Source organism: Macaca fascicularis, chromosome 17, assembly GCF_037993035.2.
Source record: "Macaca fascicularis isolate 582-1 chromosome 17, T2T-MFA8v1.1".
Lineage (NCBI taxonomy): Eukaryota > Metazoa > Chordata > Mammalia > Primates > Cercopithecidae > Macaca > Macaca fascicularis.
The window spans coordinates 31544861-31571490 of record NC_088391.1 but is presented as its reverse complement, the minus strand read 5'-3'; the positions used below and the strand labels follow the sequence as shown (position 1 = coordinate 31571490).

The following is a 26630-nucleotide window of genomic DNA, read 5'->3' as shown; positions in this document are numbered from 1 at the left end:
TAGCCCAAAAACTGCTTGAAAAATTTGTCTGTGCTTGAGAGTTCTTTTTTTTTTTTTTCCTCCCATTCACTTTTCAACCTATTGCAAACTGGCTTCCATGCCCCAGTCCTCCCCTGAAATACTCTCACTGAAGCAGCCAGCAAATGAGGTACAGGACTCCAAATCCAGGGACACTTCAGCCAGCGTCTTCATTGACCTTGATTCTGTGACACCATACTCGCCCTGCTCACCTCCCCGCTCCCTGCTTGCTTCTTCACAGTCTCCTTGGCCTGCCAGTTCCACTGTCTGTCAAGTGCTGGTTGTCTTTCATTTACTCTTCACACACTTGCCAGGTGATTAGCCTTGATGCTGATGGCTCCAGGTGGACGTCTCTTCCCTGCTCGTCCCCTGCATCCAGGCGCTGCATCCCTCGGATGTCTCCCTGGCACCTCAGAAGCAGCATTTCTGGACCAAGACTCATCATTGTACCCCCTAACCCTGCTTCTCAGTGTAGGACTTCACCAACCATCTTAGTGTTCAAACCAGAAGCCAGGAGCCTTCCTCTTCTTTACCTCCTATAAATGCTACATTACTGAGTCCTATGGCTTTGTCTCCTGAGTGTCTCAATCTCTCCACTTCTCTTCAGTTCCACTGGCACCACTTGGGTTAAATCTCCATTACCCCTAGCCTAGGCTCAGAACAGATTCCTAATCGGTTTCCATCTGTCCACTTGCTTCTCTCACTGCGGCCAAAAGGATTGTTTAAAATTCAGGTCAGCTGAGGCTATTCTCTTTCTTAAAACCTGTTATTTCACTAGGCATGAGGATGCAAATCCATAAAACCTTCCATGGTCAGGCTGCCCCCACATCCTCGCAGTCACCATATCCTCGCAGTCACCATCTCTGCACTGGGGCCCAGGACACCCTCCTCTCTCCTTCCCCTGGTTAACATTAACCCATCCTCCAAGTCTCCACTTGGGTTACTCTTCCATGACCTCAGGTTCAGTTCCTCTGCTGTAAGCTGGGGCAGCATCTTTTCGTTCTTCTTTGATGGCATTTATCACTTCTGCCATTGCTTGTTTAATGTCTTTCTCCCCCTATAAATCCTTTCTGCACAGCAGATGGGGGAAGCTCACTTGGTGGCAAAACCTGACTCGTGCTGCTCTGAAGCTTTTTATGGTCTTTATTTGGCCCACTTAGTATGCCTGGCACATTCAGAGGTGCTCAATGCTTATTAAGTGAAAATTGAACTCAGATTTGGCTAGTCTCAACTAGGTATTAGGAGAAAAACAATTAGGTTGAACGAATTTACTCATCTAAGATATATATATATATATATATATATATATATATATTTTTTTTTTTTCCGAGGCAGAGTCTTGCTCTGTCGCCCAGGCTGGAGTGCAGTGGCACGATCTTGGCTCTCTGCAAACTCCACCTCCCAGGTTCAAGTGATTTTCCTGCCACAGTCTCCCGAGTAGCTGGGATTACAGATGTGCACCACCACGCCTGGCTAAGTTTTGTATTTTTAGTAGAGATGGGGTTTCGCCATGTTGGCTGTCCTCAGGTGATCCACCTGCCTTGGCCTCCCAAAGTTCTGGGATTACAGGCATGAGCCACCATGCCTGGCCCAATATTCTTGCCTTTTCAAAAGAAATTATTCGTGGGGGAAAAAAATCTCACTGAATTTAGCAGAAATGAATCAAGGGAAATCAAGAAATTGGGGTCATTTAATTAAGGTCACATGGGGGCAGGAGGTTCACCTTGGTGGCTTCCATTCCATGTCTAAAGGCTGGAGTTTTTCCCACAGCAGCAGCAGCAGGAAGACACTGGAAAAGGGCAGAACGGGAGTGGTTCTCTGTGTGTCCAGGTGGAGGGTAGTCAGGGGCTCCCTGTGGGGCTGCCTCATGCAGCAACTGTGAGACACATCGGAACAGCAGGGCTGGGGCAGTAACTGGGAGAGCTAAACATGCCTGGAGACCCTGCCTCTTGGTGTGGCAGACCAGCTCTGACTCTGTTGGTCTGAGAAATTAAATTTATACTTGAGACAGGAACCTCAGTGACTTCCTGTGTTTTTAGTATATAAATTTATGACTGAACTGAGTTCTCCTTTTATTTTCTATCTCTGACCAGTAAAGAGTGTCTTTTTTGCCGAATGGTGCCACTTAGGGACTCACCATGACTTGTGTGAGCCACTGACTCACACTGAATTTATTAGTTCTTTTTGAAAATAGAATAATTGTTTGTTTGTTTAAGACAGAGTCTCACTCTGTTGCCCAGGCTGTAGTACAGTGGCGCGATTTGGGCTCCTTGCAGCCTCCACCCCCTGGGTTCTAGCAATTCTCCTGCCTCAGCCTCCCAAGTAGATGGGACTACAGGTATGCGCCACCATGCCCGGCTAATTTTTGTATTTTTAGTAGAGACAGGGTTTCACTATATTGGCCAGGATGGTCTCAATCTCTGTGTTTTATGTTTGTCTCTTCTTCCAAATATGTCTGAGGATCTTAAGATAATATGTAAATAACAATTGGTAGCAAATACATAATGGATTTGGCAAAAATGACTATTTGTAATCTTTATTCCACTTAATGGGATAAATATTTACATAGTGATTCGCACCAGACACTGTTCTGTTTTATGGATATTAACCCATTTAGTCCTCATAACAAGTTTATGAGTTCAACTCATTACATTGTCAATTTTATAGGTGATGAAATGGAGGCACAGAAAGGTTAAGTAATTTGCCCAAGGTCAATGGTGTTTAAATAGAAGGGTCAGAACACAAATCCAGATAGAATAGCTTGAGAGTTTAATTTGACCACTATTCTGTGACTGCCTTCTATGCAAATTGACTGTCAATCCATGTATTAAACAGTACAAAGCTTTTAGATGGAAAAAAAAGGTTCTGTTTTTTCCTCCTTAACTTACTGTTTCATCTTGTGCCACCCATCTCTTGGAACACCCATAACCACTTGGGAGCCCACAGGCCCAAGCATAAGTATGATTTGTTCAATATAAGGAAGCCTTGTCTATGGAAAGAAAATCTGAACTGCTTATCCCAGCTGCTACTGCTCTTCCTACTGCTTATAGCTACTCCCTTATGTCTATAGAATTTTCTTATAATCATGATTTGTTTAGTTACCTTGGTTTCTTGAACAAAATGCCTTGCAGATGTGAATATTTCAAAGGCTGTATTCCTTCAGATAGTTTTATGGGTAGAAACAAACCTCCCTTTTCACATTGAAGACATATTTTGCTTATTCAAAACCCTCCATAATAGGCTGAAAGGCATTTAGCCTGGACAAACAGGTTTGTCATGTAGTGCGAGCACATGTATGGACATCTAAACAGGACAAACGAAACAGCCTTTCATTCATCAAGTGGGACTATTTGGAGTATTGGTCATTTTGCTCTTCATTTCTGACGTATGAACTACAGTTATCTAATGAGTTCCCATTTTGCCAAGTATTTTCCTCAAAGTTATTAGCAGAGATCTCAGGGATCAGAAGGAGTTACTTAAGACATTTACAAATATTTGCCTACTTAAATTTGTTCATTGTTTTGAGTGATTTCCTGTGTTTACTGTTTGATTAATTTGATTTAGAAATTGAGACATAAAAGCTTAGCTTAAATGTTCATTTTGTTTTACTGTTTGGTATCCTACATGCTATGATTTTACTTTCAAGGGAAAAGAACACAGCATTTTAAAATGAGATTTTTTTTGACATTAACATTTTTCCTTTTGGCTGGCTGCAGTGGCTCATGCCTATAATCCCAGAACTTTGAGAGGCCGAGGTGGGTGAATCACTTGGTCAGGAGATTGAGGACCATCCTGGCCAACATGGTGAAACCTCATCACTACCCAAAATACAAAAATTAGCCAGGCATGGTGGCACATGCCTGTAGTCCCAGCTACTCAGGAGCCTGAGGCAAGGGAATTGCTTGAACCTAGGAAGCAGAGGTTGCAGTGAGCCAAGATTGCACCATTGCACTCCAGCCTGGGCTACAGAGCAAGACATCATCTAAAAAAAAAAAAAATATATATATATATATATATACACACACACACACACACACACACACACACACACACACACACACAAAATTCTGGCAGGTATGGTGGTGCACTCCTATAAATCCCAGCACTCTGGGAGGTCAAGGCAAGTGGATTACTTGAGCTCAGGAGTTTGAGACCAGCCTGGGCAACATAGCAAAAACCCATCTCTACAAAAAATGCAAAAATTAGCCAGGGATAGTGCCATGCACCTGTAGTACCAGCTACTCAGGAGGCTGAGGTAGGAGGATCACCTGAGCCAGGGGAAGTCGAGACTTCAGTAAGCCATGATCACACCACTGCACTCCAGCCTTGGCAGCAGTGAGACATTGTCTCAAAAAAAAAAAAAAAAAAATTATTCCAAGTCCCCATCCAATCCCAAGATCTCTCAGATCCTGCCAACATTAGGCAGCAAAACACACTCTGCATAAAACACTCTCTTCATCCTTTATGGACAAAAACTTCTAATGCAGCCAAAGGTATACAAAGCACTACAAAACATAAAACGTGTAGGGCAGATGCATTCTCAGGTGAGCCAAGTGGTGCAATCTTTGGAGTGAGTAATGGAATATGAGTTCCATTTTATATGTGTGTATATATATATATAATTTTTTAATCAAAAAATACACTTTTTAAATCAAAACTGATTTTTTTTCTGATCCTCACTAGTGGAATTTTTATTTTTAGTTTGACAAATGACTTTATGTACTTAAATAAATTATATAAAGTAAAAGAGTTCAGAAGGAATAACAAAAGATTCTTAGCATGTGTAATTCTACCTTTTGTGGTCTTAAATATGAGCATGGAGAAGGATAAACTACATATTGATTTAATTTTCAATTTAGAATTTACAGTAGTAGGATTTCCAGTAGATTTTCCCAAAATAAATCACAATACTGTAACTCAGAGAGACTTTAATAGGAGATTCTCAAAGCTTTTCAAGCAAGGGGGCCTAGTATGGGAACAGCTCTGAAGCCTTGAAGACAAAGCCAGCTCGTTGTTATGCTGTATGAGGAGCTCCAGTGTGATCTTGGAGGCACAGAACCAACATTATGTTCACTTGGACCTCTAGATGGAACATAATTACAACACCTCAGTTGATGTTGGTCCAGGATACTGGTTTATAACCCTCCCACTCTTGTGAAAATCCTTTTAATTGCTCTAAAGAACTCATATTCCATTACTCACTCCAGATTGCACCACTTGGCTCACCTGAGAATGCATCTGCTCTACACGTTTTATGTTTTGTAGTGCTTTGTATACCTTTGACTGCATTAGAAGTTTCTGTCCATGAAGGATGAAGAGAGTGTTTTATGCAGAGTGTGTTTTGGTGCCTAGTGTTGGCAGGATCTGATAGAACTTGGGGTTGGATGGGTACTGATAGACAGGGGACTTGGAATAATTCTTTATTTTTTTATTTTATTTTATTTTTTTGAGACAATGTCTCACTCTGCTGCCAAGGCTGGAGTGCAGTTGTGTGATCATGGCTTATTGAAGCCTCGGCTTCCCCCAGCTCAGGTGATCCTCCTACCTCAGTCTCTCGAGTAGCTGGTACTATAGGTGCATGGCACTATCCCTGGCTAATTTTTGCATTTTTTGTAGAGATGGGTTTTTGCTGTGTTGCCCAGGCTGGTCTCAAAACTCCTGAGCACAAGTGATCCACCTGCCTTGGCATCCCAGAGTGCTGGGATTTACAGGAGTGTGCCACCATGCCAGCCAGAGTAATTATTTATAGAGAAATTACTCATTTATTCTGTCTGGCAGTGATTGCATATCTGCTTGGATGAGAAATTCACATGTATCAATCAATAATGGCTGGGAGGGTTTTGTGTGTATTTTGAAGCTTCGGTGTTAGGTACATCCTCGTTTGGGATTGAGGTTCCTTGCTGAACTGACCCTTTTATCACTATATAATGTTGCTCTTTATCCCTGGTAATATCCCTGGTTCTGCAATCTATTTTGTTTGATATTAATGTAGTTACTCTAGTTTTCTTTTGATTAATGTTCATAAGGCATATCTTCCGTCTTTTTACTTTTAACATATATATGTCTTTATATGTAAAGTGGGCTTTTAAAAAAAAGTTGGATCATGCTTTTTTATCTAATCTGACAATCTATGTCTTTTAACTTAGTGTTTAGTTTTATCATTATATGGTTGGATTAAGATCTACTATTTTGCTGGATTTATATTTGTTACATCCATTCTGTTTTTTCCTTTTTTTTTTTTTCTGCCTTACTTTAGGTTAATTGAATATTTTAATGGTTTAACTACACTATTGGTTTATTGTTTATACCTTAAAAATGTATTTAGTGGGCTGGGCGCCATGGTTCACACCTGTAATCCCAGCACTTTGGGAGGCCGAGGCAGGCAGATCACTTGAGATCAGGAGTTCAAGCCCAACCTGGCCAACATGGTGAAACCCTGTCTCTACTAAAAATACAAAAACTTAGCTGGGCATTGTGATGCACACCTGTAATCCCAGCTACTTGGGAGGCTGAGGCATGAGAATCTCTTGAACCTGGGAGACAGAGGTTGCAGTGAGCTGAGATCACGCCATTGCACTCCAGCCTGGGCAACAAAGCAAGACTCTGTCTCAAAAAAAAAAAAAATTGTATTTAGTGGTTGTCCTAGAGTTTATAATATATATCTTTACTCTCAGTCTACCTCCAGCTATTATATTGCTTCACATGTAGTATAAGGACTTTTGAACAATACACTCCCAATTCACTCCTCCCATTCTTTGTGTGATCATTGCCATAATTTTACTTTACATATACTATTAAACACTTAATATAGCCAGGCATGGTGGCTCATGCCTGTAATCCCAGCACTTTGGGAGGCCGAGGTGGGCAGATCACCTGAGGTCGGGAGTTCAAGACCAGCCTGACAAACATGGAGAAACCCCGTTTCTACTGAAAATACCAAAAATTAGCTGGATGGGTGGCGCATGCCTGTAATTCCAGCTACTCGGGAGGCTGAGGTAGGAGAATTGCTTGAACCCCGGGGGTGGAGGTTGCAGTGAGCCAAGATTGTACCATTACACTTCAGCTTGGGCAATAAGAGTGAAACTGTCTCAAAAACAAAAACAAAAAAACAAACAATACATTGCCACTATTTTGTTTTAGGCTATCAATGATATTTTAGAGCATTTAAAAGTGAGAAAAATGATTTTTACCCTTATATATACCATTACCAGCACTCTTCATTTCTTTATATAAATGCAGATTTTTGTCTGTTAATATTTTCTTTCTGTCCAAAGGATTTCTTTGAACATTTCTTGTATTGAAGGACTGCTGGTAATACGTGATCTCCATTTTTTTTCTGGAAAAGTCTTTCTCCTTTATTTTTGAAATATATATACATATAATATACATATATATGTATTTTTTTACTGGGGTGGTAGTTTTTTCTTTCAGTACTTTAGAGATGACATTCTATTATCTTCTGGCTTGGATAATTTTGTCAAGAAGTCAGCTATAATTCTTATTGTCATTCTTCTCTGGTGGTGTATTCTCCTACCCTTCAGCCACAGCCTTCAAACTTTTTGGTTTGGTTTTGGTTTTCAGCAGTTTGGGTACAGTATTGCTTTTTGTATTTATCCTGCTTGGTGTTTTCTGAGCATCTTGGATATGTGGTTTCGGGTCTTTCATTAACTTTGGAGAGTTCTTGGACGTATTTATCATGTCCTATCTTCTCCTGCTGGTATTCCAATGACATGTATGGGACTTAGGTCTTCTATTGTTTTATTTACTCTTTTTTTCCTCTTTGTGTTTTTTAGTTTGGGACATTTCTATTTACCTGTATTCACATTTACTGTTTCTTTCCTCAGCTGTGTGTCAAGTCTATTGATGAGCCTTCTTCATCTGTGTTACCATATTTTAAAATTCTAGTATTTCCATTTGACTTTTTAGTTTCCAACAGTCTGATGAAATTTTCCATCTGTTTATGCATCTTGTTCAACTTTTCCACTAAAGTATTTGGCATATTTATCATAACTACTTTAAATTATCTCTCTGAGAGTTTTAATATCTGGGTCAGATCTGAGTCTGGTTATCTTGATTACTTTGTCTCTTAATAGTTTTACGTTTTTTTTTTTCCTTGCTTTTTGTGCCTAATAATTTTGAGTTGAAAGTTGGACACCTTGTTTGAAAAACTATAGACATGGAAGTATTTATGCCTGGAAATGATCATAGCTCTGTTTTTGCTAGGCCTTTAGTTTGGTATTGGGTTAATAGAGTAAAGAATTGAATTATGGGTTTTTACCATTGTTATGGCTACCCTCAGTGCTTACCACATTTGAAATTCTTCTAGTGTTACTTAGTGTTTAGGGAAGGCATTGCATGACTATAGGGGTTTTCTCCATGCTTCTGTCCCACCCTCAGCTTTAGGTGTGAACCTGCACATCAGAGAGGCTTTCTTCTTTTGCTATGCTTCTTCCCCAGAAGTCGACTGTTGTTACTTGATACTTGGCACTTGCTAGCCTGGAGTAGAGGGAGGGCATTCCCTTGTACTAGTTCAGCCTCAGTCTTAGGCAAGTGCTGTGTTCCTAAGTTTCTGGAATGGGACCTTCTTGATGATCCCGCCCCTCCCCAGTAGTAGAAGATCTCTAATAGTGTGGGTCCACGATAGTTTTGGCTCTTCCCCAAGGGTGAAGGAGTTTCTTTTTCCATTCTCTAGAAGCAGTTGATATCAACTGGTACTCTTAGGATAATAGGGTTTGAGGCCTTTCCCCAAGTGGTTGAAGCTTTTATTCAGTAGAGGAAATGGAGAGAGGACAGGTGAGGCTCTGTCTTTTCCACAGTGCTTCCCCTTCCCTCCTTGGGCCTCCACCACGAGGGAGGCTTTGTCTGGTCTTGCACCTGCCCCAGTGCTTCCTGTATTTGATGAGATCCGTGGAGAAGAGTCTGCAAGTGGGTATAAATTCTGCTTGTGTATGTGAGTCATAGGGGTTCTATATTCTGTGCTAGCCCACTAGGCTTTTGGCAGTTCATTACATTTTTAGGTGAACTTTTCTCACCACCTTGTATGCAGCCTGGTGTCTGCCCCTGGTAAACAAGAGTTGCATCTCATTTTTCCTTGGAGGATCCTATCTTTCCTTATATTGCAGGATAGTTAAGTTGTCCTGCAACCTCAGCTCTTTTTTGGGTTCTGGAAAGGTTAAGACTTTATAAATTATACAGCTTTTCTTTGTTTTAAAGTTAGGAGCAACACTTTTCAGCTTTCTTCATCTCTGGGAACACTTCAACTTACAGACTTTTCAAGACCTGAGATTTGAGTTTTGCTGTTTCATTTGGGTGCAGTTAAATACTGATTCTCAAATGAACTAGCATTAAAAGCATAACTTATATCCTTGCAGAAACTTGGGGAGTGTGGCAGCCGTGGAGCCAGTGTAGTGCCACATGTGGGGATGGTGTCAGAGAGCGTCGCCGAGTGTGTCTCACTTCCTTCCCCTCCAGACCCGGCTGCCCTGGAATGTCCTTGGAGACCTCCCTGTGTTCCCTGGAGGAGTGTGCTGGTAGGTATTCTTGCTTCCTTCAGGAGTCTCTCCTCAGAGCCTTCATCAGAAGGAATATTGAATCCAGGGCTGCCTGAGAGTTACCAGTCTGAGATCAGGAGTAGACTCATTAACGCTCTGTGATTGCTGTTGGTTGTACTAACGCTGTATTTGTTAGTGTATCTAAGACTGGGAATAGCTAGGAGAGTAGCTTACCAGTGAGATAATGGGATTTACCACTGTAGAAGATAAGGAAATGATAAGGAAATATTAAGTATTCAGACATATTAAATAATTTCTAAAAATGCAAACAATGGGGAAGGGATCATTTCTTCATAAGATTTTTGTTTTTTTCTCCCTCTGTTTCTCTCCACCAAAACTGTGGAAAAACAGTTTTCCTTTTCTCCCTATCAACCCAGAAAAGCCAGGGAACCACATAGACCATTATTTGTCAAAATGGGGCAAGACTCCCCGTCCTATCCCCTGAGTGGCCTAAGTTATTCCTTACTGCCCCTACCCAGAGGGACTTTTTTATTTTATTTTATTTTTTTGAGATGGAGTCTCGCTTTGTTACTCAGGCTGGAGTGCAGTGGTGCAATCTCGGTTCACTGCAAGCTCTGCCTCCTGGGTTCACGCCATTCTCCTGCCTCAGCCTCCCAAGTAGCTGGGACTACAGGTGTCCACCACCATGCCCGGCTAATTTTTTGTATGTTTAGTAGAGACAGGGTTTCACCATGTTAGCCAGGGCGGTCTTGGTCTCCTGACCTCGTGATCTGCCCACCTCTGCCTCCCAAAGTGCTGGCTGGGATTACAGGTGTGAGCCACCGTGCCCAGCCCCAGAGGGACATTTCTTCCTGCTGTCATCTGGGGACTGGCCTTTCCTGCATCTTCTAAGTGTCTTCAAGGTACATACTAGTAGCTGGTCATTGAGTGTTTGATGTAAATAGTCTATAGATATGTTGCTCATGTGGCTTTAGGTTTGCCCCCAACTTATGGACCTAAATCCTTTTCATTTACCACGAGTTACACACTGAATAGTCCTTGCTTTTTCCACACACCATCCCGCCCCCTGACAGACAATCCACATTTAGTTGGCCAGCCTCTGCTCTGCTCCGCTCCTGACTCTTAGATAAACTCCTTGGCACAAGGACTTTATCTTGTCCTTCTTGTACTCTCCAATTCCAGGTTAAAAGACCATATTAGTTCCTTGTTTCTTTGGGATATGGAGGAGTTATGTGCTTTTCTGTGTTTGGATCTCAGAGTACCTTTTAGCCCAAACCACAGGCACCTGGCAACATGTCAGCCAGTGTCCCCACCTGTGGCCTTAGAAAATCCTTCTTGCTGTATCATTTTTCCAGCCAGTATCATAGGCCTTGTTCCCTTCATTCCAGCATTTTTAGGACATTTTTCTTTCTCCTAATTTTTTTTTTTTCTTATTGTAGCTTCCTCTTCTCCTAGCCCTCCATCTGCCTGTCTTTCATGGGCCCCACCCTGAATCCATTATTTCTTCAGTGATAAACTGTTTTCTAAGGCTCTCTTCTCTATCTGCTCTTTTCTTTATAAGTTTTCTTCACTTTCCACAGCACCTTCCTTGTGTATAACTTCCCTCAAATACACCTTATCCTCTCAATTCTGGGATGGTGTCATGTGTTCAGACATTTCATATCTGAGTTCCATAACACTCAGATGAATTTAAACTCAGTGGCCACTGGTGACTACTATTCTTTTATATGTGACAATATTTATTTATTGTTATTACCATTAATTCGTTATGTGACAACACTTAAAATACATTATCTCACTTAAGGCTCACAGTAATTCCACAAAGTAGGTATCATTATGCTGGGCTCAGATCTCTTGAGAGCTTACTGTCTGCCAGGCATTTTTCTAAGGACCTTGCACACATAACGTAGGCATATTCTTATCTCCACAGTGCAGATGAGGACCCTGTGGGATAGAGAGGATGGGTGGCCTGTCTAAGATCATTAAGCTAGAAAGTGGGGGCATTGAATTTGACTCCTTGCTAAGCTACCTATCTTGAATACCTTGCCTTTATATACAGGCCAATCTGGCTTTCTAAAAGAAGCATCAACAATCTGGAATTAACAATCATTTTTCCAAAATGTGATGTGATATTATGTCATATTCTGGCATCTTAATTCTTTTTTTTTTTTTTTCAGATGGAGTTTCGCTCTTGTTGCCCAGGCTGGGGTGCAGTGGCGCGATCTTGGCTTACCACAACCTCTGCCTCCCGGGTTCAAGCGATTCTCCTGCCTCAGCCTCTGGCATGTGCCACCACACCCGGTTAATTTTTGTATTTTCAGTAGAGACGGGGTTTCTCCATGTTGGTCAGGCTGGTCTTGAACTCCCGACCTCAGGTGAGCCACCTGCCTCGGCCTCCCAAAGTGCTGAGATTACAGGTGTGAGCCACTACGCCCAGCCAGCATCTTAATTCTTTAATACTGACTAGGAACTGGAAATTTGTGCATTATAAGTTAGCAAGAAGGCTAAGCCCTATAGACTCGCCTGCTCTACTGTAAGTGGTCCTCAGATATTTGCTTACGTGGATAAAAATGATCATGTCTTCCAAGTGTTCTCTTTGTCCTAGTCAACCTATTTTCAATCTTTGGAAATGTAAAGATCCATTCACAGGCTGCATAGCATCAACACATCTCCTTTACTTCAGGTGAAAGAGGAAAAACTAGAGATAGAGATGGGCGAGGCCAGCAGCTTTTGGGCTTTTCTCCAGCTGTGATTTTAAAGGAAGCCAGCCAGAGTAAAAAGATAACAGAGTCGAGTGAAGAGGTTCATGGTGTGTAATAGCAATGCTGCTACCCACTGTCATGAGCAGCCACTGCAGGTGAAGGAAGTGATACATCAGGGAACAAGTCTTTCATCATTCAACTGTTTTCACTTGTTTAGGAGTTCAGAAGTTGGTTTGGCTTTAAAAGAATGTTCTTATGCCAAGGTCTGAATGTAGTTCTACATTATATGATCTATCTTGTTCAACAAGAGAGTAGCATAATTATATTACTGTTGCACCGATGTTCCATCTGGTGGAATACTGATCATTTTACTATTGCCTTTTTAATAATGAAGGAATGAATCAGTCAGTTAAACCAGTGTTTATTGAGCACTATGCAAGTTACTGTGACTGTGGTTGGGAATGTATTGATAAGACTGTCTTGAAGGGGCTTATAGTAGCTCAAAAGGCACATAAACAGGCTTAATACTCAGTACAATATTAAGGGCCTGCAATGAAAAATGTACCCATAGCTTGCTATAGAAGCTTTCAGTAGTGATAATCCAAGCCCAAAACATCTCCAGTCTTGGAGGAGGTGATCCTTTTTTTTTTTTTTTTTTTTTTAAGCAGAGTCTTGCTCTGTTGCCCAGGCTGGAGTGCAGTGGCATGATCTCAACTCACTGCAACCTCTGCCTTCTGGGTTCAAGGGATTCTACTGCCTCTGCCTCCCAAGTAGCTGGGACTACAGGTGCGCACCACCACAACTGGCTAATTTTTTGTATTTTTAGTAGAGATGAGGCTTCACCATGTTGGCCAGGCTGGTCTCGAACTCCTGGCCTCAAGTGATCCACCCACTTCGGCCTCCTTAAGTGCTGGGATTACAGGCGTAAGCCACCACACCCAACCAAGGAGGTGATATTTGAGCTGAAGTTTGGAAGCTGAGGTGTCCCCCAGGTGAAGGAGGTGAAAATGGGAGTTTTAGCAAAGGGAGCAATGAATGAAGGCATGGAAGATGGCACATTAAGAGACCTGGAAAACTGAAAGTAGTTTAGTGTGGCTGGATGATAGTGTGCCAGGAAGGGGTGGGAGACATGAGGCCAGCCAAGCAAACAGGATTCATATCCTGAGGGGCCTTGAAGGTTGGGACCTGTGTTTTCATGGTATCTCTATCTGGCTGTAGCAAGGAGTATAAATCAGAAGGTTAGGCATGGCAGCAGATGTACCTGTTAAGAAAAAATTTTCAGGAACCTATTTGCAAAATGAAGTGCCAGCAATGGTGATGGAGGGAGAGGAGAATTCAGACTCTGTATGTGGCAAATGATGGAGAGGGAGCATGAAGGATAAAACCCAGGATTTTAGTACTGGCAACTGTGTGAACTGTGATTCCATTCCTTTAAGATCAGATATATCAGAGGAAGCACAAGTTGTAGGGGAAGATGGTGAGTCTTGGGCATTTTGAGATGGAGGTGGTGGGACAGCCAATGGAGACAGTAGAGCTAGTGGAGTCAGGAATGGACTGTAGCTCTCCTTGGATCTAAAATTCATGCTCTTCTCTCTAAATTACATAAGTGAATGTTCTCATTGAAACCAAAAGGGAGAGAGAGAGAGTTGCAAGAGCTATATAACAGTAGCCAATGCTGCAGAACGAACTCCTTTGAATTTGACTATTGGGAGGTCATTCATAACCTTGGTGGGAGCTGTTTAATTGGAATCTTGGGGATAGGTTGCAGGAGACAGAGGTGATGTAAGAGCAGTAAGCAAATGCGGACCCCTCTTTTCAGTAAGCATGGCTGAGAAGACAAGGAAACAAGATATGTCTGAGAGTGTGAGAAGGTTGGAGAAGGGTCTTTTTAAAGTGCAAAGAGCTTGAGTATGTTTGTGTGCTGAGGAAGTGGAGCTACATAGAAGAGCAGCTGGAGATAATTGCTGCAGAGGGATGATGCCCCTGGATAAAGGAGGCCTAGAGAGCATTTGCTTGTGGCCTCACCTTTTATAGGAGGACAGTTCTCCCACTGATTATGTGGAAAAAAGGTAAATAGAGGTGTGGCTGCTAGTAAGTTTATGGGACAGAGGAGGATCACAGAAGAAGCTGGGCATGTACTTGCCTGATGGCTTCTATATTGTGTGTGTGTGACCTATTAAGAGTGTTAAGGAAGTGGATTGGATAGGGGGCTTAAGGAAGTGGTGACATTGGAAGCAGGTGTTGTAGGGGACCTATGGAAGGACCCATGGGCAGCTGAGGTTGGGTGCTGTGACTATGTGGGGGCACTGACCTACATGGTTGTGTTATTTTCTCCACCAGTGCAGCAGCTAGGAATTCATGTGTCTGAGATTCACATGTCTAGGGTCAGACTTCTGCTGTAGAGCAGTATTAGAGGTCAAGAGAATTGAGGTTGTTGGAAGGAAAATGGTTTCAGTCATGGATCATGGTTGTAATTTGGTTAGGGGGAGAAGTGAGGTTAGGAAGTGTCTGGCAGATGGGAGAAAATGGAGGGCTGGAGAATCAGAAGTCTTAATGTAGTAATAGTGAGTGAGAGTAGTGAACACAGCTAGAGAGTGGGTTGAGCAGTTTAAGATTTTAGAAGAGGAGCCGACGGTGGGAAGTTACTATATGTTGGATGGACCTGAAGTCACCTGGATGGTCCTAGCTCTGGCATAGTGAGGGAGACTGGGACCCAGGTGCTAGAGTGACTGATGGCTAGCAGGAGGTTGGAAGATGATGGTGTTGAGAGAGGAGTAGAATGGTGGTTGGCAAGGATGGCATGGGCATCAAAGGAATGGAAGTTTTCTATGGAGGTAAAAGAGCACAGGTTGGAAACAGCAATAGGAATGAGCTTGGGGAGCACACTCTGCTTCTGGCCCTGTTTACTTATAAAGTATGTGTAATCCCAGCACTTTGGGAGGCTGAGGTCGGCGGATCATGAGGTCAGCAGATCGAGACCATCCTGGCTAACATGGTGAAACTCCATCTCTACTAAAAACACAAAAAAATTAGCCGGCTGTGGTGGCAGGCGCCTATATTCCCAGCTACTCAGGAGGCTGAGGCAGGAGAATGGCGTGAACCTGGGAGGCGGAGCTTGCAGTGAGCCGAGATCGCACCACTGCACTCCAGCCTGGGTGGCAGAGCGAGACTCCATCTCAAAAAAGAAAAAAAAAGAAAGAAAGAAAGAAAGAAAGTATGTGTGACAGCTTCCACTGAGAGGGTTGGGGGAAACCATGCTCTGCAGGGTAGCCTGGTTTCAGTTGGGACAAGGAGGTGAAGGCGGTGTTTTGTGGAGCAGTTAGGGATGTTGAGGAATTTGTAATCAGCTGTCCCTTAGGGGACAGTACAAAGAGTGGGCAGTGGGAGGACGGGTGGAGAAGATGAAGCACAGAGCTGGTGGTGGTGATACAACCATGGGAATAAAGCCATAGGACCGGTGACCAAAGGGGAAAGAGTGGGGAGGTCTGATGGCATTAGCTGGTCTCAGGTTTCCAGGTGTTTCAGTGGCAGCACAGGTGGAGGCTCCAGGTGGTGCCTGCATTTTGATGAAACATTTTGATGACTGTGGGACACACCAGTTTGAGCAGAGAAAAAGAAGAAAAGTACCCCTCACAATGGAAGGTAGGAAGGGGAGTGGATAGTTGAAAATAGAAGAGTGAGAATACAGAGGATTTAACACTTAGGAAAGACAAGTTTCTGGATAATAGAAGGGGGAAATGAGTTGTATTATATATTGCCAAGTCTTACTTTCATCAGTTAATTTCCCTTAAGATGTGCATATGTAGGTACTTAAATGTGGCCTACCTAAATCATTTTGCATTTCACATTTTATACTTGGTATTTTCTGATGTGCCTCTCAGAGGTACATTTAACAATAGGTACCACATTTACATTATCCTAAGTGAACACTGATTTTTACCTTGAAAATTTCTGGTCACGTGTGGTGGCTCACGCCTGTAATCCCAGCACTTTGGGAGGCCGAAGCGGGCGGATCACGAGGTCTGGAGTTCGAGACCATCCTGGCCAACATGGTGAAACCCTGTCTCTACTAAAAACAAAAACATGAGCTGGGCGTGGTGGCACGCACCTGTAGTTCCAGCTACTTGGGAGGTTTCAGGCAGGAGAGGCAGGCTGAGGGAGGCTTGAACCGCAGAGGTGGAGGTTGTTTCAGTGAGCCAAGATCACGCCACTGCACTCCATCCTGGGCGACAGAGTGAGACTCCGTCTCACAAAAAAAATAAAATAAAATAAATAAGAAAAAAAGAAAATTTCTACATGCTATTTCTGTGTGGAAACTTGGAGGCCAATTCCAGCAGGAGCTGGTGAGCATGGGAGTCACCTTGATTATGGCTTACCAGGTCACCTTGCTTCGGTTGCTCTCTGTTTTTTTTTTTTTTTTTTTTTTTTTGAGACGGAGTCTCGCTCTGTCACCCAGGCTGGAGTGCAGTGGCCGGACCTCAGCTCACTGCAAGCTCCGCCTCCCGGGTTTACGCCATTCTCCTGCCTCAGCCTCCCGAGTAGCTGGGACTACAAGCGCCCGCCACCTCGCCCGGCTAGTTTTTTGTATTTTTTAGTAGAGACGGGGTTTCACCGTGTTAGCCAGGATGGTCTCAATCTCCTGACCTCGTGATCCGCCCGTCTCGGCCTCCCAAAGTGCTGGGATTACAGGCTTGAGCCACCGCGCCCGGCATGCTCTCTGTTTTTGCAGTGTTTCCCCTTTGGTGATCTTGTTTGGCTTCAGCTGCGGGCAGAAATCCATATGTAAGACCAGAAATCCCAGTCCTTGTTTATTTTCCGTCATTCCTTAACTGCTAGATAATTAGAGTGAGTGACTCAGAGACCTTAAAACCGTGCAGAGCAAACAATACTAGAAATACGTATTTGGGCCGAGCGAAGTGGCTCACACCTGTAATCCCAGCACTTTGGGAGGCCAAGACAGGTGGATCACAAGTCAGGAGTTCAAGACCAGCCTGACCAATATGGTGAAACCCCAGCTCTACTAAAAATACAAAAAAATTAGCCAGGCTTGGTGGCACGTGCCTGTAATCCCAGCTACTTGGGAGGCTGAGGCAGGAGAATTGTTTGAGCCTGAGAAGCGGAGGTTGCAATGAGCCGAGATCACACCACTGCACTCCAGCTTGGGTAACAGAGCAAGACTCTGTCTCAAAAAAAAAAAAAAAAGAAAAAGAAAAAGTAAAAATACATCGGTTCCTTTGTGTTTTTTTGTTGTTGTTGTTGTTTGTCTGTTTTGCAGCTTTCCAGCCATCCAGCCCATCTCCTCTTCAGCCCCAGGGTCCAGTGAAGTCCAAAAACATCGTGACTGTCACTGGTATATCCTTGTGCTTGTTCATCATCATTGCCACCGTGCTCATCACTCTGTGGAGGAGGTTCGGCCGCCCTCCCAAGTGCAGCACCCCTGCTCGACACAACTCCATCCACTCCCCCGGCTTCCGGAAGAACTCGGACGAGGAGAATATCTGTGAGCTGAGCGAGCAGCGTGGGAGCTTCTCAGATGGGGGAGACGGGCCCACAGGGAGTCCAGGGGACACGGGCATCCCTCTGACCTACAGACGGAGCGGGCCAGTGCCTCCCGAGGACGATGTCTCTGGCAGCGAGAGCTTCCAGTCCAACGCCCAGAAGATAATCCCACCTCTGTTCAGCTACCGCCTTGCCCAGCAGCAATTAAAGGAGATGAAAAAGAAAGGTCTGACGGAAACCACCAAAGTGTATCACGTGTCTCAGAGTCCCCTGACAGACACCGCCATTGATGCGGCTGCCAGCCCTCCCTTAGATTTGGAAAGCCCGGAAGAAGCTGCAGCAAACAAGTTCCGGATCAAATCCCCATTTCCGGAGCAGCCTGCCGTCAGCGCCGGGGAAAGGCCTCCCTCCAGACTGGATTTAAGTGTGACTCAGGCCAGTTGTGCCATAAGCCCCAGCCAGACTCTGATTCGCAAGTCACAGGCAAGGCACGTGGGCAGCAGAGGGGGCCCATCCGAGAGGAGCCATGCCAGGAACGCCCATTTCAGGAGGACAGCGAGTTTCCATGAAGCCAGGCAGGCCCGGCCGTTCCGAGAGAGGAGCATGTCCACTCTGACTCCACGGCAGGCCCCCGCCTACAGCTCTAGGACGCGGACCGGGGAGCAGGCAGAGGACAGATTTAGGCCTCTGAGTCGAGGCGCCCACCTGTTTCCTGAAAAACCGGAGCATTTCCAGGGGGCAAGTGGAACCTGTGGTCCATTAAACCCTCTCCCTAAATCCTACACTTTGGGGCAGCCCTTGAGGAAACCAGACCTTGGGGATCGCCAGGCAGGATTAGTGGCAGGAATTGAGAGAACAGAGCCCCACAGAGCTCGTAGGGGACCGTCCCCCAGTCACAAGAGTGTCTCAAGGAAGCAGTCTTCTCCCACATCCCCCAAAGATAGCTACCAGAGGGTCAGTCCTCTGAGCCCTTCTCAGTGTAGAAGAGACAAGTGTCAAAGCTTCCCCACTCACCCTGAGTTTGCCTTCTATGACAATACATCATTTGGCCTCACTGAGGCTGAGCAGAGGATGCTGGACCTCCCAGGATATTTTGGGTCAAATGAAGAGGACGAAACAACAAGTACACTTAGCATGGAGAAGCTGGTGATCTAGACTGAGAATAAGCCTGAGCTTTACACAGCTGGGGTCTGCTACTCGTGTTTTGTAGACTTTTGTGTAACTATTTGTACCATGGGACAGAATGTGAGGAGGAAGTAACACACACACAGGAGAATGTGTGTGTATGCATGTGTTTGAATTCACAAGAAAGAAATTATTTATCTTGAGCTTTTTCCTTTGTTATTCAATTTCTATGGATTGATTACTAATAATCATAATAAAATATAAACAATTTTATTTTGGGGGGGCTTGGTCTGTCATGTGGCTATGAAGGATAAGATGTGACTTTTGAGTAGAACATGGTCTGAACATTGCATTGGCAGTTTCCATCCTGAAGCAGAAATCTGGAACCTCAGCTGGAAAGGGGTGGAGCAAAGTTAACTTGGTGTCATAACTCTGAATTGCAATTTATTAAGTTATAAATACATTAAGAATTTGACTCCTACAATGGTAGCATCAAACAGGTTTCATATTTGTCTGATTAAGTTAGTTACGACCATTAGACTGCTGAGCTACTTAGAAATGGTGATACCATAGATATTCAAGAAGAACTTTCAGATTAGAGTCCAGGTGACTTCACAAAATTATATGAATTAATTCTGCTTTAAAGAGAGAACGTAAGAAGCTGGTGGTTCAGGTAGTGAGTCAAATGAAGACCTATCTGTTCTGAGCAAATAAATAGTAAACATTTTGGAAAGGAAAGTATTGTCTTCTGAGGAAATGGGCAGTAGGTACTGACCATGCCACTACCTGGGAACAGGATGGTGATTACGTGTTCCTGGACCAAACTGGCAGCAGAGACCTCAGCAGGGGAAGTGGTGCATGTATGTTGTTCTTAAACATAAATTTATCATGTTCAGAAAATGCATTAATTAACTTTAGGTATATATAAAGCAGGTAGAACAGTTTACAATTTTTTGCAGTTTTTACAGTTTACAATTTTTTACAGTTTAAGTTTTTTTTTTTTTTTTTGAGATGGAGTCTTGCTCTGTTGCCCAGGCTGGAGTGCAGTGGCACGATCTCAGCCCACTGCAACCTCCGCCTCCTGGATTCAAGTGATTCTTCTGCCTCAGCCTCCTGAGTAGCTGGGACTACAGGTGTGTACCAACAGGCTTGGCTAATTTTTGTATTTTTAGTAGATATGGGGTTTCACCATATTGGCCAGGCTGGTCTGGAACTCCTGACCTCGTGATCTGCCCGCCTTGGCCTCCCAAAGTGCTGGGATTACAGGCGTAAGCCACCACGCCCAGTCAAGCTTTTTAAATGAGAATAATGAGTTAAAGAAGGAAATAAGCCTTTTTAGACATTTAGAATCCCTTTTGCTTGTGTTTTCAGTCTTCTACACTTTACAAACAATACTTTTTTTTTTTTGAGATGTAGTCTAGCTCTGTCGCCCAGGTGACCTCAAGTGATCTGCCTGCCTTGGCCTCCCAAAGTACTGGGGTTACAGGCATTAGCCACAACGCCCAGTCTACAAGTCTTCTCTAAAAGCAGAAACATCAGGAGAAAGCTGGCCCTTTTTGTTTGTAAGAGGGTTTGAAGAGACACCTCTCTTAGCTTTTCCCAATGGAAAGAAGCTTTCTACTGTTTGATGAAATGTTAGGACTGGTCTGGGAACTTGCTTTGTTTGGCAGTAAGAGCCAAACAAAAGAATCTAAAGGTTTTGTTCCTTTATTAGAAGTCTGTCATTAGTTTTAGTTACCACATGGGCAATCTGCAATCTCATGTACTCCTTTCAACCCTTGACCCTAATGACTTATCTGTATCCCTTGAGTAGCTGCGCTTTCCTTCTTTTTCATGGTGACCTCTCTAACTGCCACACCCATCCTGCCTTTTAGATTGTTTTTTTTCTTCCTTTTAGAGTTTATCAGGATATCAGCCTGCCGGTGATGTTTCAGGGACCATTGGAGAGAGTGAAATTAGATGGTAAAAACATCACAAATGCAAATATTGCAATTTAAAATTTTTCTCTCATATTTGTTGCATTGCCACTTCATTTGTGTTGTTTTAATTGAAAATCAAAATATAGCTCCTTTTGGCAATGTTTTAATATTAATTACCTTTTAGGAATAGGAGGGGTAGATTACTCAGAGCTCTCTGACAGCTGGTATTTGCTGATGCCAGGAAGAGGAAACCAGACTTTTTAATCTTCATTTTCTTTGTTTATCATGCTAGAAAGCTTTGTTTTCTTTCCAAGTTCACAGGCCTGCATGCCAACCTTTGAGGACAAAGGGTACATGCTTGCTTGTTTTTGATTTCACAGTGATGTACCCTACAGTGTCAGACAATAACATATGGGAAAGGTGGAAAGTCAAGGAAAACACTATGAACAGAAAGCTTTTCTGTTAAATTATGTTCTTCCCCATTATAATCACACATCTAAATTAATACCGCAGTGAGCTAACACCAGCATCTAACATTTTCTCTGTCAACCTAGCCCAGTTTTCTGGAGCTCTAAGAATAAAATCTTAATATATCAAAATTAAGCTAATTTGATCTCTGCCTCTGAGAAAAAGGAAGATGCCTCAAGCATTGTCTTTGGTGGACATGTAGGAAACTTCATTAGAAATAATCTAATCTTAGCCGGCACTTTGGGAGGCCGAGGCGGGCAGATCACGAGGTCAGGAGATCAAGACCATCCTGGCTAACACAGTGAAACTCCATCTCTACTAAAAAAATACAAAAAATCAGCTGGGTGTGGTGGTGGGCGCCTGTAGTCCCAGCTACTTGGGAGGCTGAGGCAGAAGAATGGCATGAACCCGGGAGGCGGAACTTGCAGTGAGCCGAGACCGTGCCACTGCATTCCAGCCTGGGCAACAGAGTGAGACTCTGTTTCAAAAATATATATAATAATAATAATTTAATATTGTGTCCCTAGGTCCTGTCCCTAGTGGCTGCCATAGAGTAGGAGCTCAATAAAATTTGTTAAATAAGTGACCAGCTATTCAAAAGCTTTCCAGAAATAGAGGAACACAAACTTCTACAAGAAACAAGGCATGCTGGCATTAGATTGATCATCAGCTGCACTAAAAATGGTGGAATAATAGCTTGGAAGTTGAGGGAGAAAATGATTTTCATCTTGAGAAACTTCCACCCAGTCAAATTATGTGCAAGGGCAAAATAAAGACATTGTTACACGTGCAAAGACTCAGAAAGCTTACCTGCCAGACAACTTTTCTTGAGGAGTTATTAGAGCATATACTCCATCAGTAAAACAGCAAAGTACCACAAGGAAGCCATGGGATTCAGGCAGCAGCAGATGTGACCTAGAATGTCAGTTTTGCGGGTGACTAAGCCACCAGTTCATATCTGAGCAAGAATGGGAGATCCAGGAAACAAAGGTATTTCATGGAACATACAGTTGGAAGAACTTGAAGATATACTTCGGGCAAAGAAAATGAAAATAAGAAAAGCACCTAGAAATTTTATTTTCTGAAAGACTCTACAAGAAAATTGTAATACAAATATGAATTAAGTTTAACTGAGTCATCGATGGGCTTTGAAAAGAAAAATATTCCAAGAAAATAGAATGGGTAAGATGGCACAGATTTCTTTCAACAACAAAAAAGTACTAGGCAAAGCAACAGCAACAACAAAGTAACCATGATTTTGAGAAACTGAGCAGCACAGGGTTGAGACATTGTGATTACACAGAGGCAAATCAATCACAGCATACTACTTGGCTCTGCTGTGGACCAACATTTTCATAATGCTGCTTATTGGTTATTGTCTATTAGAACCAACTTATAGAAGACTTAGGCCAGGCGCGGTGTCTCATGCCTATAATCCCAGCACATTGGAAGGCCGATGAGGGAGGATCACAAGGTCAAGAGATTGCGACCATCCTGGCCAACATGGTGAAACCCTGTCTCTATTAAAAATACAAAAATTAGCTGGGTGTGGTGGCACGTGCCTGTAGACCCAGCTACTTGGGAGGCTTGAGGCAGAAGAATCACTTGAATCCGGGAGGCGGAGGTTGCAATGAGCTGAGATCATGCCACTGCACTCCAGCATGGCAAGAGAGTGAGACTCTGTCTCAAAAAAAAAGAAAGAAAGAAAAAAAAAGAAAACGAAAAAAAGAAAAAAAAAGTTACTGAAGGGAATATAAATGTTATCAGTCATGGATATCTAGGAGAGTACAGCTTTGAAAAGTTTGGAGGTAGAGGGGTTTGAGGCTGCAGTGAGCTATGATTGCACCAGAGGTAATCCAGCCTGGGCAACAGAGGGAGGCCTCATTTCTAAAAAATAAGAAGTTTGGAGGTAGAAGCAGAGGTGGAGAGTTCAAGAGAAATAGGAGTTCACATCTCCTATCACGAAATGGAGAGCCAAGAGGCACCATCTGTATTTAATAGAACTAAAAACAAAAGTTTAAGGATATTGAAGTTACTAAAGTGACCAATAGGACTAAAAATTGTAATGTAACTATCATGTGCACCTTGTGTTTTAGGGAGGTGAATTACGCTGACTTTTTAATCAGTCCTTGCAAGAGTCAATAATGTCACAAAATAGCAGCTTAATCCTATTCGTACAGTTGAAGATCATCAGGAGAATTTAAAACCACAAAGGTCAACGTGGTTGCCCTTTGGAAGTGGGACTGAGGCTGTGGAGATAAAAAGCAAGGAACAATTGCTTTTTGTTGTAGGGCTTCCTCTACTCTTAACCATTTTTTTCTCTTTTTTTTTACATTAACAAAACAAAAACCAAACATAACAATCCTGCTGAGGGTCAGAGATCATCTATTTTAATGCCTGGAAATATATTCGGTGAGTCACCTTGTGGCTATTAGGGGGAGGATTTGCTCCTAGTGTTGTTGGATCTCCAACCTCTCCCACGCCATTGTTTCCCTTCCTTGGAGATCTAGATGGTTCATGCCCACATTTGCCTTGCCCTGCTGATGGTTCTGTGGTCATTCCAGCTGCGGCAGTCTCTCACTGCCTGCCTCTTCTCAGGATGCCACCTCTGCTGCCAGTGTGGGTGGGTGTGGTGCCCCCGATCCTGCTGCTACTGCTGTTGCCAGTTTCTCCCTCAACTGTTGCCAAAACACATCACATGTCTTTTTATTATTATAAATTGATTGATAAAAGTTCAAATGTTTGAACTTAAAAGTTTACTATTTAGCTCATAATTATATAATTACTTGTAATTAAAATTTTGCTTTTTTCTGAGTTTTATACCATAGAACCACTTTAAAAATAATTTTTCCTTAAAAATAAATTAATATATGCTCATTATAGAACATTTGAAAAACAAAATTGCTCCATTCCTGTTCATCAGTTTGGGTACAAAAGGAAATTTCATTTGGTCAATATTAAATTAGTTTACTAGATAGGCTGGGCACAGTGGTTGATGCCTATAATCCCAGCACGTTGGGAGGCCAAGGCGGGTGCATCACCTGAGGTCAGGAGTTCAACAGCAGCATGGCCAACATGGTGAAATCCTGTCTCTACTAAAAATACAATTAGACAGGTGTGGGGAGGCTGAGCTTGTAGTGAGCCAAGATCGCACCACTGCACTCCAGCCTGGGCGACAGAGCAAGACTCTGTCTCAAACAAAACAAAACAAAACATAACAAAATTGGCCAGGTGTGGTGGTGCGTGCCTGCAGTCTGACCTGGGAGGCAGAGGTTGCAGTGAGCCGAGATCGTGCCATTGCACTCCAGCCTGGGCAACAAGAACAAAACTCCATCTCAAAAAAAAAAAAAAAAAAGAAAGAAAGAAAGAAAGAAACAAAATCCCATTCATCTAAGCCAACATCATCATCATGTTTTTGAATTTATTGCAGAATTTTGCCATTTAGACCAAAACCCTATGGAGTATAATAATCAGCTCCAAAACAACATTCTGTTGAATAATAGACAATATCTTTGTTTCCTGACTGCTCTTTAATCTTATTTTGGTCACCCACTAGTATGTAAGATCCATAGCAAAACTGAATTCAAGGTATTATTTCAAACCTTCCTCTACTCTTCATGAGCATCTTGTAACTTCTTGTGGTTCTGAACACTTGTGGTTCTGAACACCAGTAAAAGTTACAATCAGGAAAACTGATTCTCTAATAGAATAGAATCAGAGTTTATTTCTGCTCAGTTGAAGTTTTTCCTTTTGATACTATGAATTTTTTCTGCCCTACTATTTAACTATATGTAACTCTGACATAAACCATTACAGATTCATTTTAATCTTAATATCAAAACCTGACAAAGACAATTAAGAGGGAAAAAAACTCTGCAGGCTATTCTGACTCATAAACATTTGGTAGAAGGTATTAACAAATGGAATCCCACAATATATACGAGGATAAAATCAAGACCAAATCAGTGTTCATTTTTTACTAATAAATGTCTCAACTAATATTTCATTTTTTTGTTTTATGCTTATGGCTATCTTTATCATTGATCTTGACTATAGTAGGCTCAATTATTGTTCATAGTTTGTAAGCTAAAAAATATTACACACATTATTTCTTGCTCTTTTAGGGATGTCCAAAAGAAGACATACTGGTCACACTGAATGACCTGATTAAAAATATTCCAGATGCCAAAAAGCTTGTTAAGTATTGGATATGTCTTGTACATATTGAACCACTCACAAGTCCTATTGAAAATATTATTGCAATCTATGAGAAAGCCATTCTGGCAGAGGCTCAGGTAAGAGAAACATTTACTGATCTTTACGATTACAGTGTAGTAGACAATTTGGAATTAATTTGAAACACATCACAACATAGCTTGAGAAAATTGTGGTTGTATATGTAGTAGTAATAAATGTTTAAAGGCCACAAGGATTGCATTATAAAAGCTGTTGGCCTTCTAAGTCTTTTATTCCTGTACTGGGAATAATCAGACTTTAGAAAGTGGGTATAAGCCGCTGTGCCCGGTTTCATATATTTAATGAAACTTTCTGCATGATATGTCTTAGCATATTATTGTATGCATTTCCTGGTTGAAAATTTATGGGGAGACTGAATGTAATATTAAAATTTGTTTATTGAATATAAAGCAAAAGGGATGAAATTAGCTTTTTAAATGTTATCGGCCGGGCGTGGTGGCTCAAGCCTGTAATCCCAGCACTTTGGGAGGCCGAGACGGGTGGATCACAAGGTCAGGAGATCGAGACCATCCTGGCTAACACGGTGAAACCCCGTCTCTACTAAAAAAAAACAAAAAAAAACTAGCCGGGTGAGTTGGAGGGCGCCTGTAATCCCAGCTACTCGGGAGGCTGAGGCAGGAGAATGGCGTAAACCCGGGAGGCGGAGCTTGCAGTGAGCTGAGATCCGGCCACTGCACTCCAGCCCAGGCGACAGAGCGAGACTCCGTCTCACAAAAAAAAAAAAAAAAAAATTGTTATCAAGCTCTCTTGGTTTTGTAAGAGAACTCTTTCACTTTAAGAGTAAACCCAAATGTACCCCTATATATACACTGTATAGATTGGTCCTGTCTGCATACAGAAAATGACAATAAACCAGTTTCTCTAACATTATTACCTCTATAGTGGCTTGATACTCCTTATCTCTTCTAGCCTATTGATACACAAAGCTTTGGGTATAGAATAAATCATTTCTTGAGTTTTTCGTTTGGTTGGGTTTTTGTTTGTTTGTTTTTATGGATAAATGTTCTTAAAATATATTTCCTTTTGACCAGGTTTCTCAGAAACACATTCTTGGAGATTGTTTACATAGATAATTTTTTTAAACTCCTTTTTTTAAGAGAGGTCTATTCACCTTTGTCTCAACAGAATCA

The 26630-nt window shown here is 42.5% G+C and overlaps 1 protein-coding gene and 1 long non-coding RNA gene across 8 annotated transcripts in view; both read left to right on the top strand.

Moving 5' to 3' along the window:
* Positions 1 to 19129, top strand: part of THSD1 (thrombospondin type 1 domain containing 1) — a 29680-nt gene extending 10551 nt beyond the window's left edge. For 3 of the 5 annotated variants that reach the window (XM_074022109.1, XM_074022107.1, XM_015439296.3), the window contains 2 exons: positions 9390 to 9548; positions 17508 to 19129. In XM_074022109.1, coding sequence (XP_073878210.1) covers positions 9390 to 9548; positions 17508 to 18886 — 1538 coding nt within the window. In that variant the 3' untranslated portion in view covers positions 18887 to 19129. The remainder of the gene's footprint in view (positions 1 to 9389; positions 9549 to 17507) is intronic. The other 2 variants (XM_005585920.4, XM_074022108.1) reach the window with 1 other exon arrangement.
* Positions 19130 to 22883: 3754 nt separating this feature from the next.
* LOC107127960 (uncharacterized) overlaps positions 22884 to 26630 on the top strand; it is a 33596-nt gene continuing 29849 nt past the window's right edge. For 2 of the 3 annotated variants that reach the window (XR_012426998.1, XR_012427000.1), the window contains exons 1-2: positions 22884 to 23655; positions 25368 to 25538. This is a non-coding gene — a long non-coding RNA (uncharacterized lncRNA). Of the gene's footprint in view, positions 23656 to 25367; positions 25539 to 26630 lie in introns of those variants that run through there. The other variant, XR_012426997.1, reaches the window with a different exon arrangement.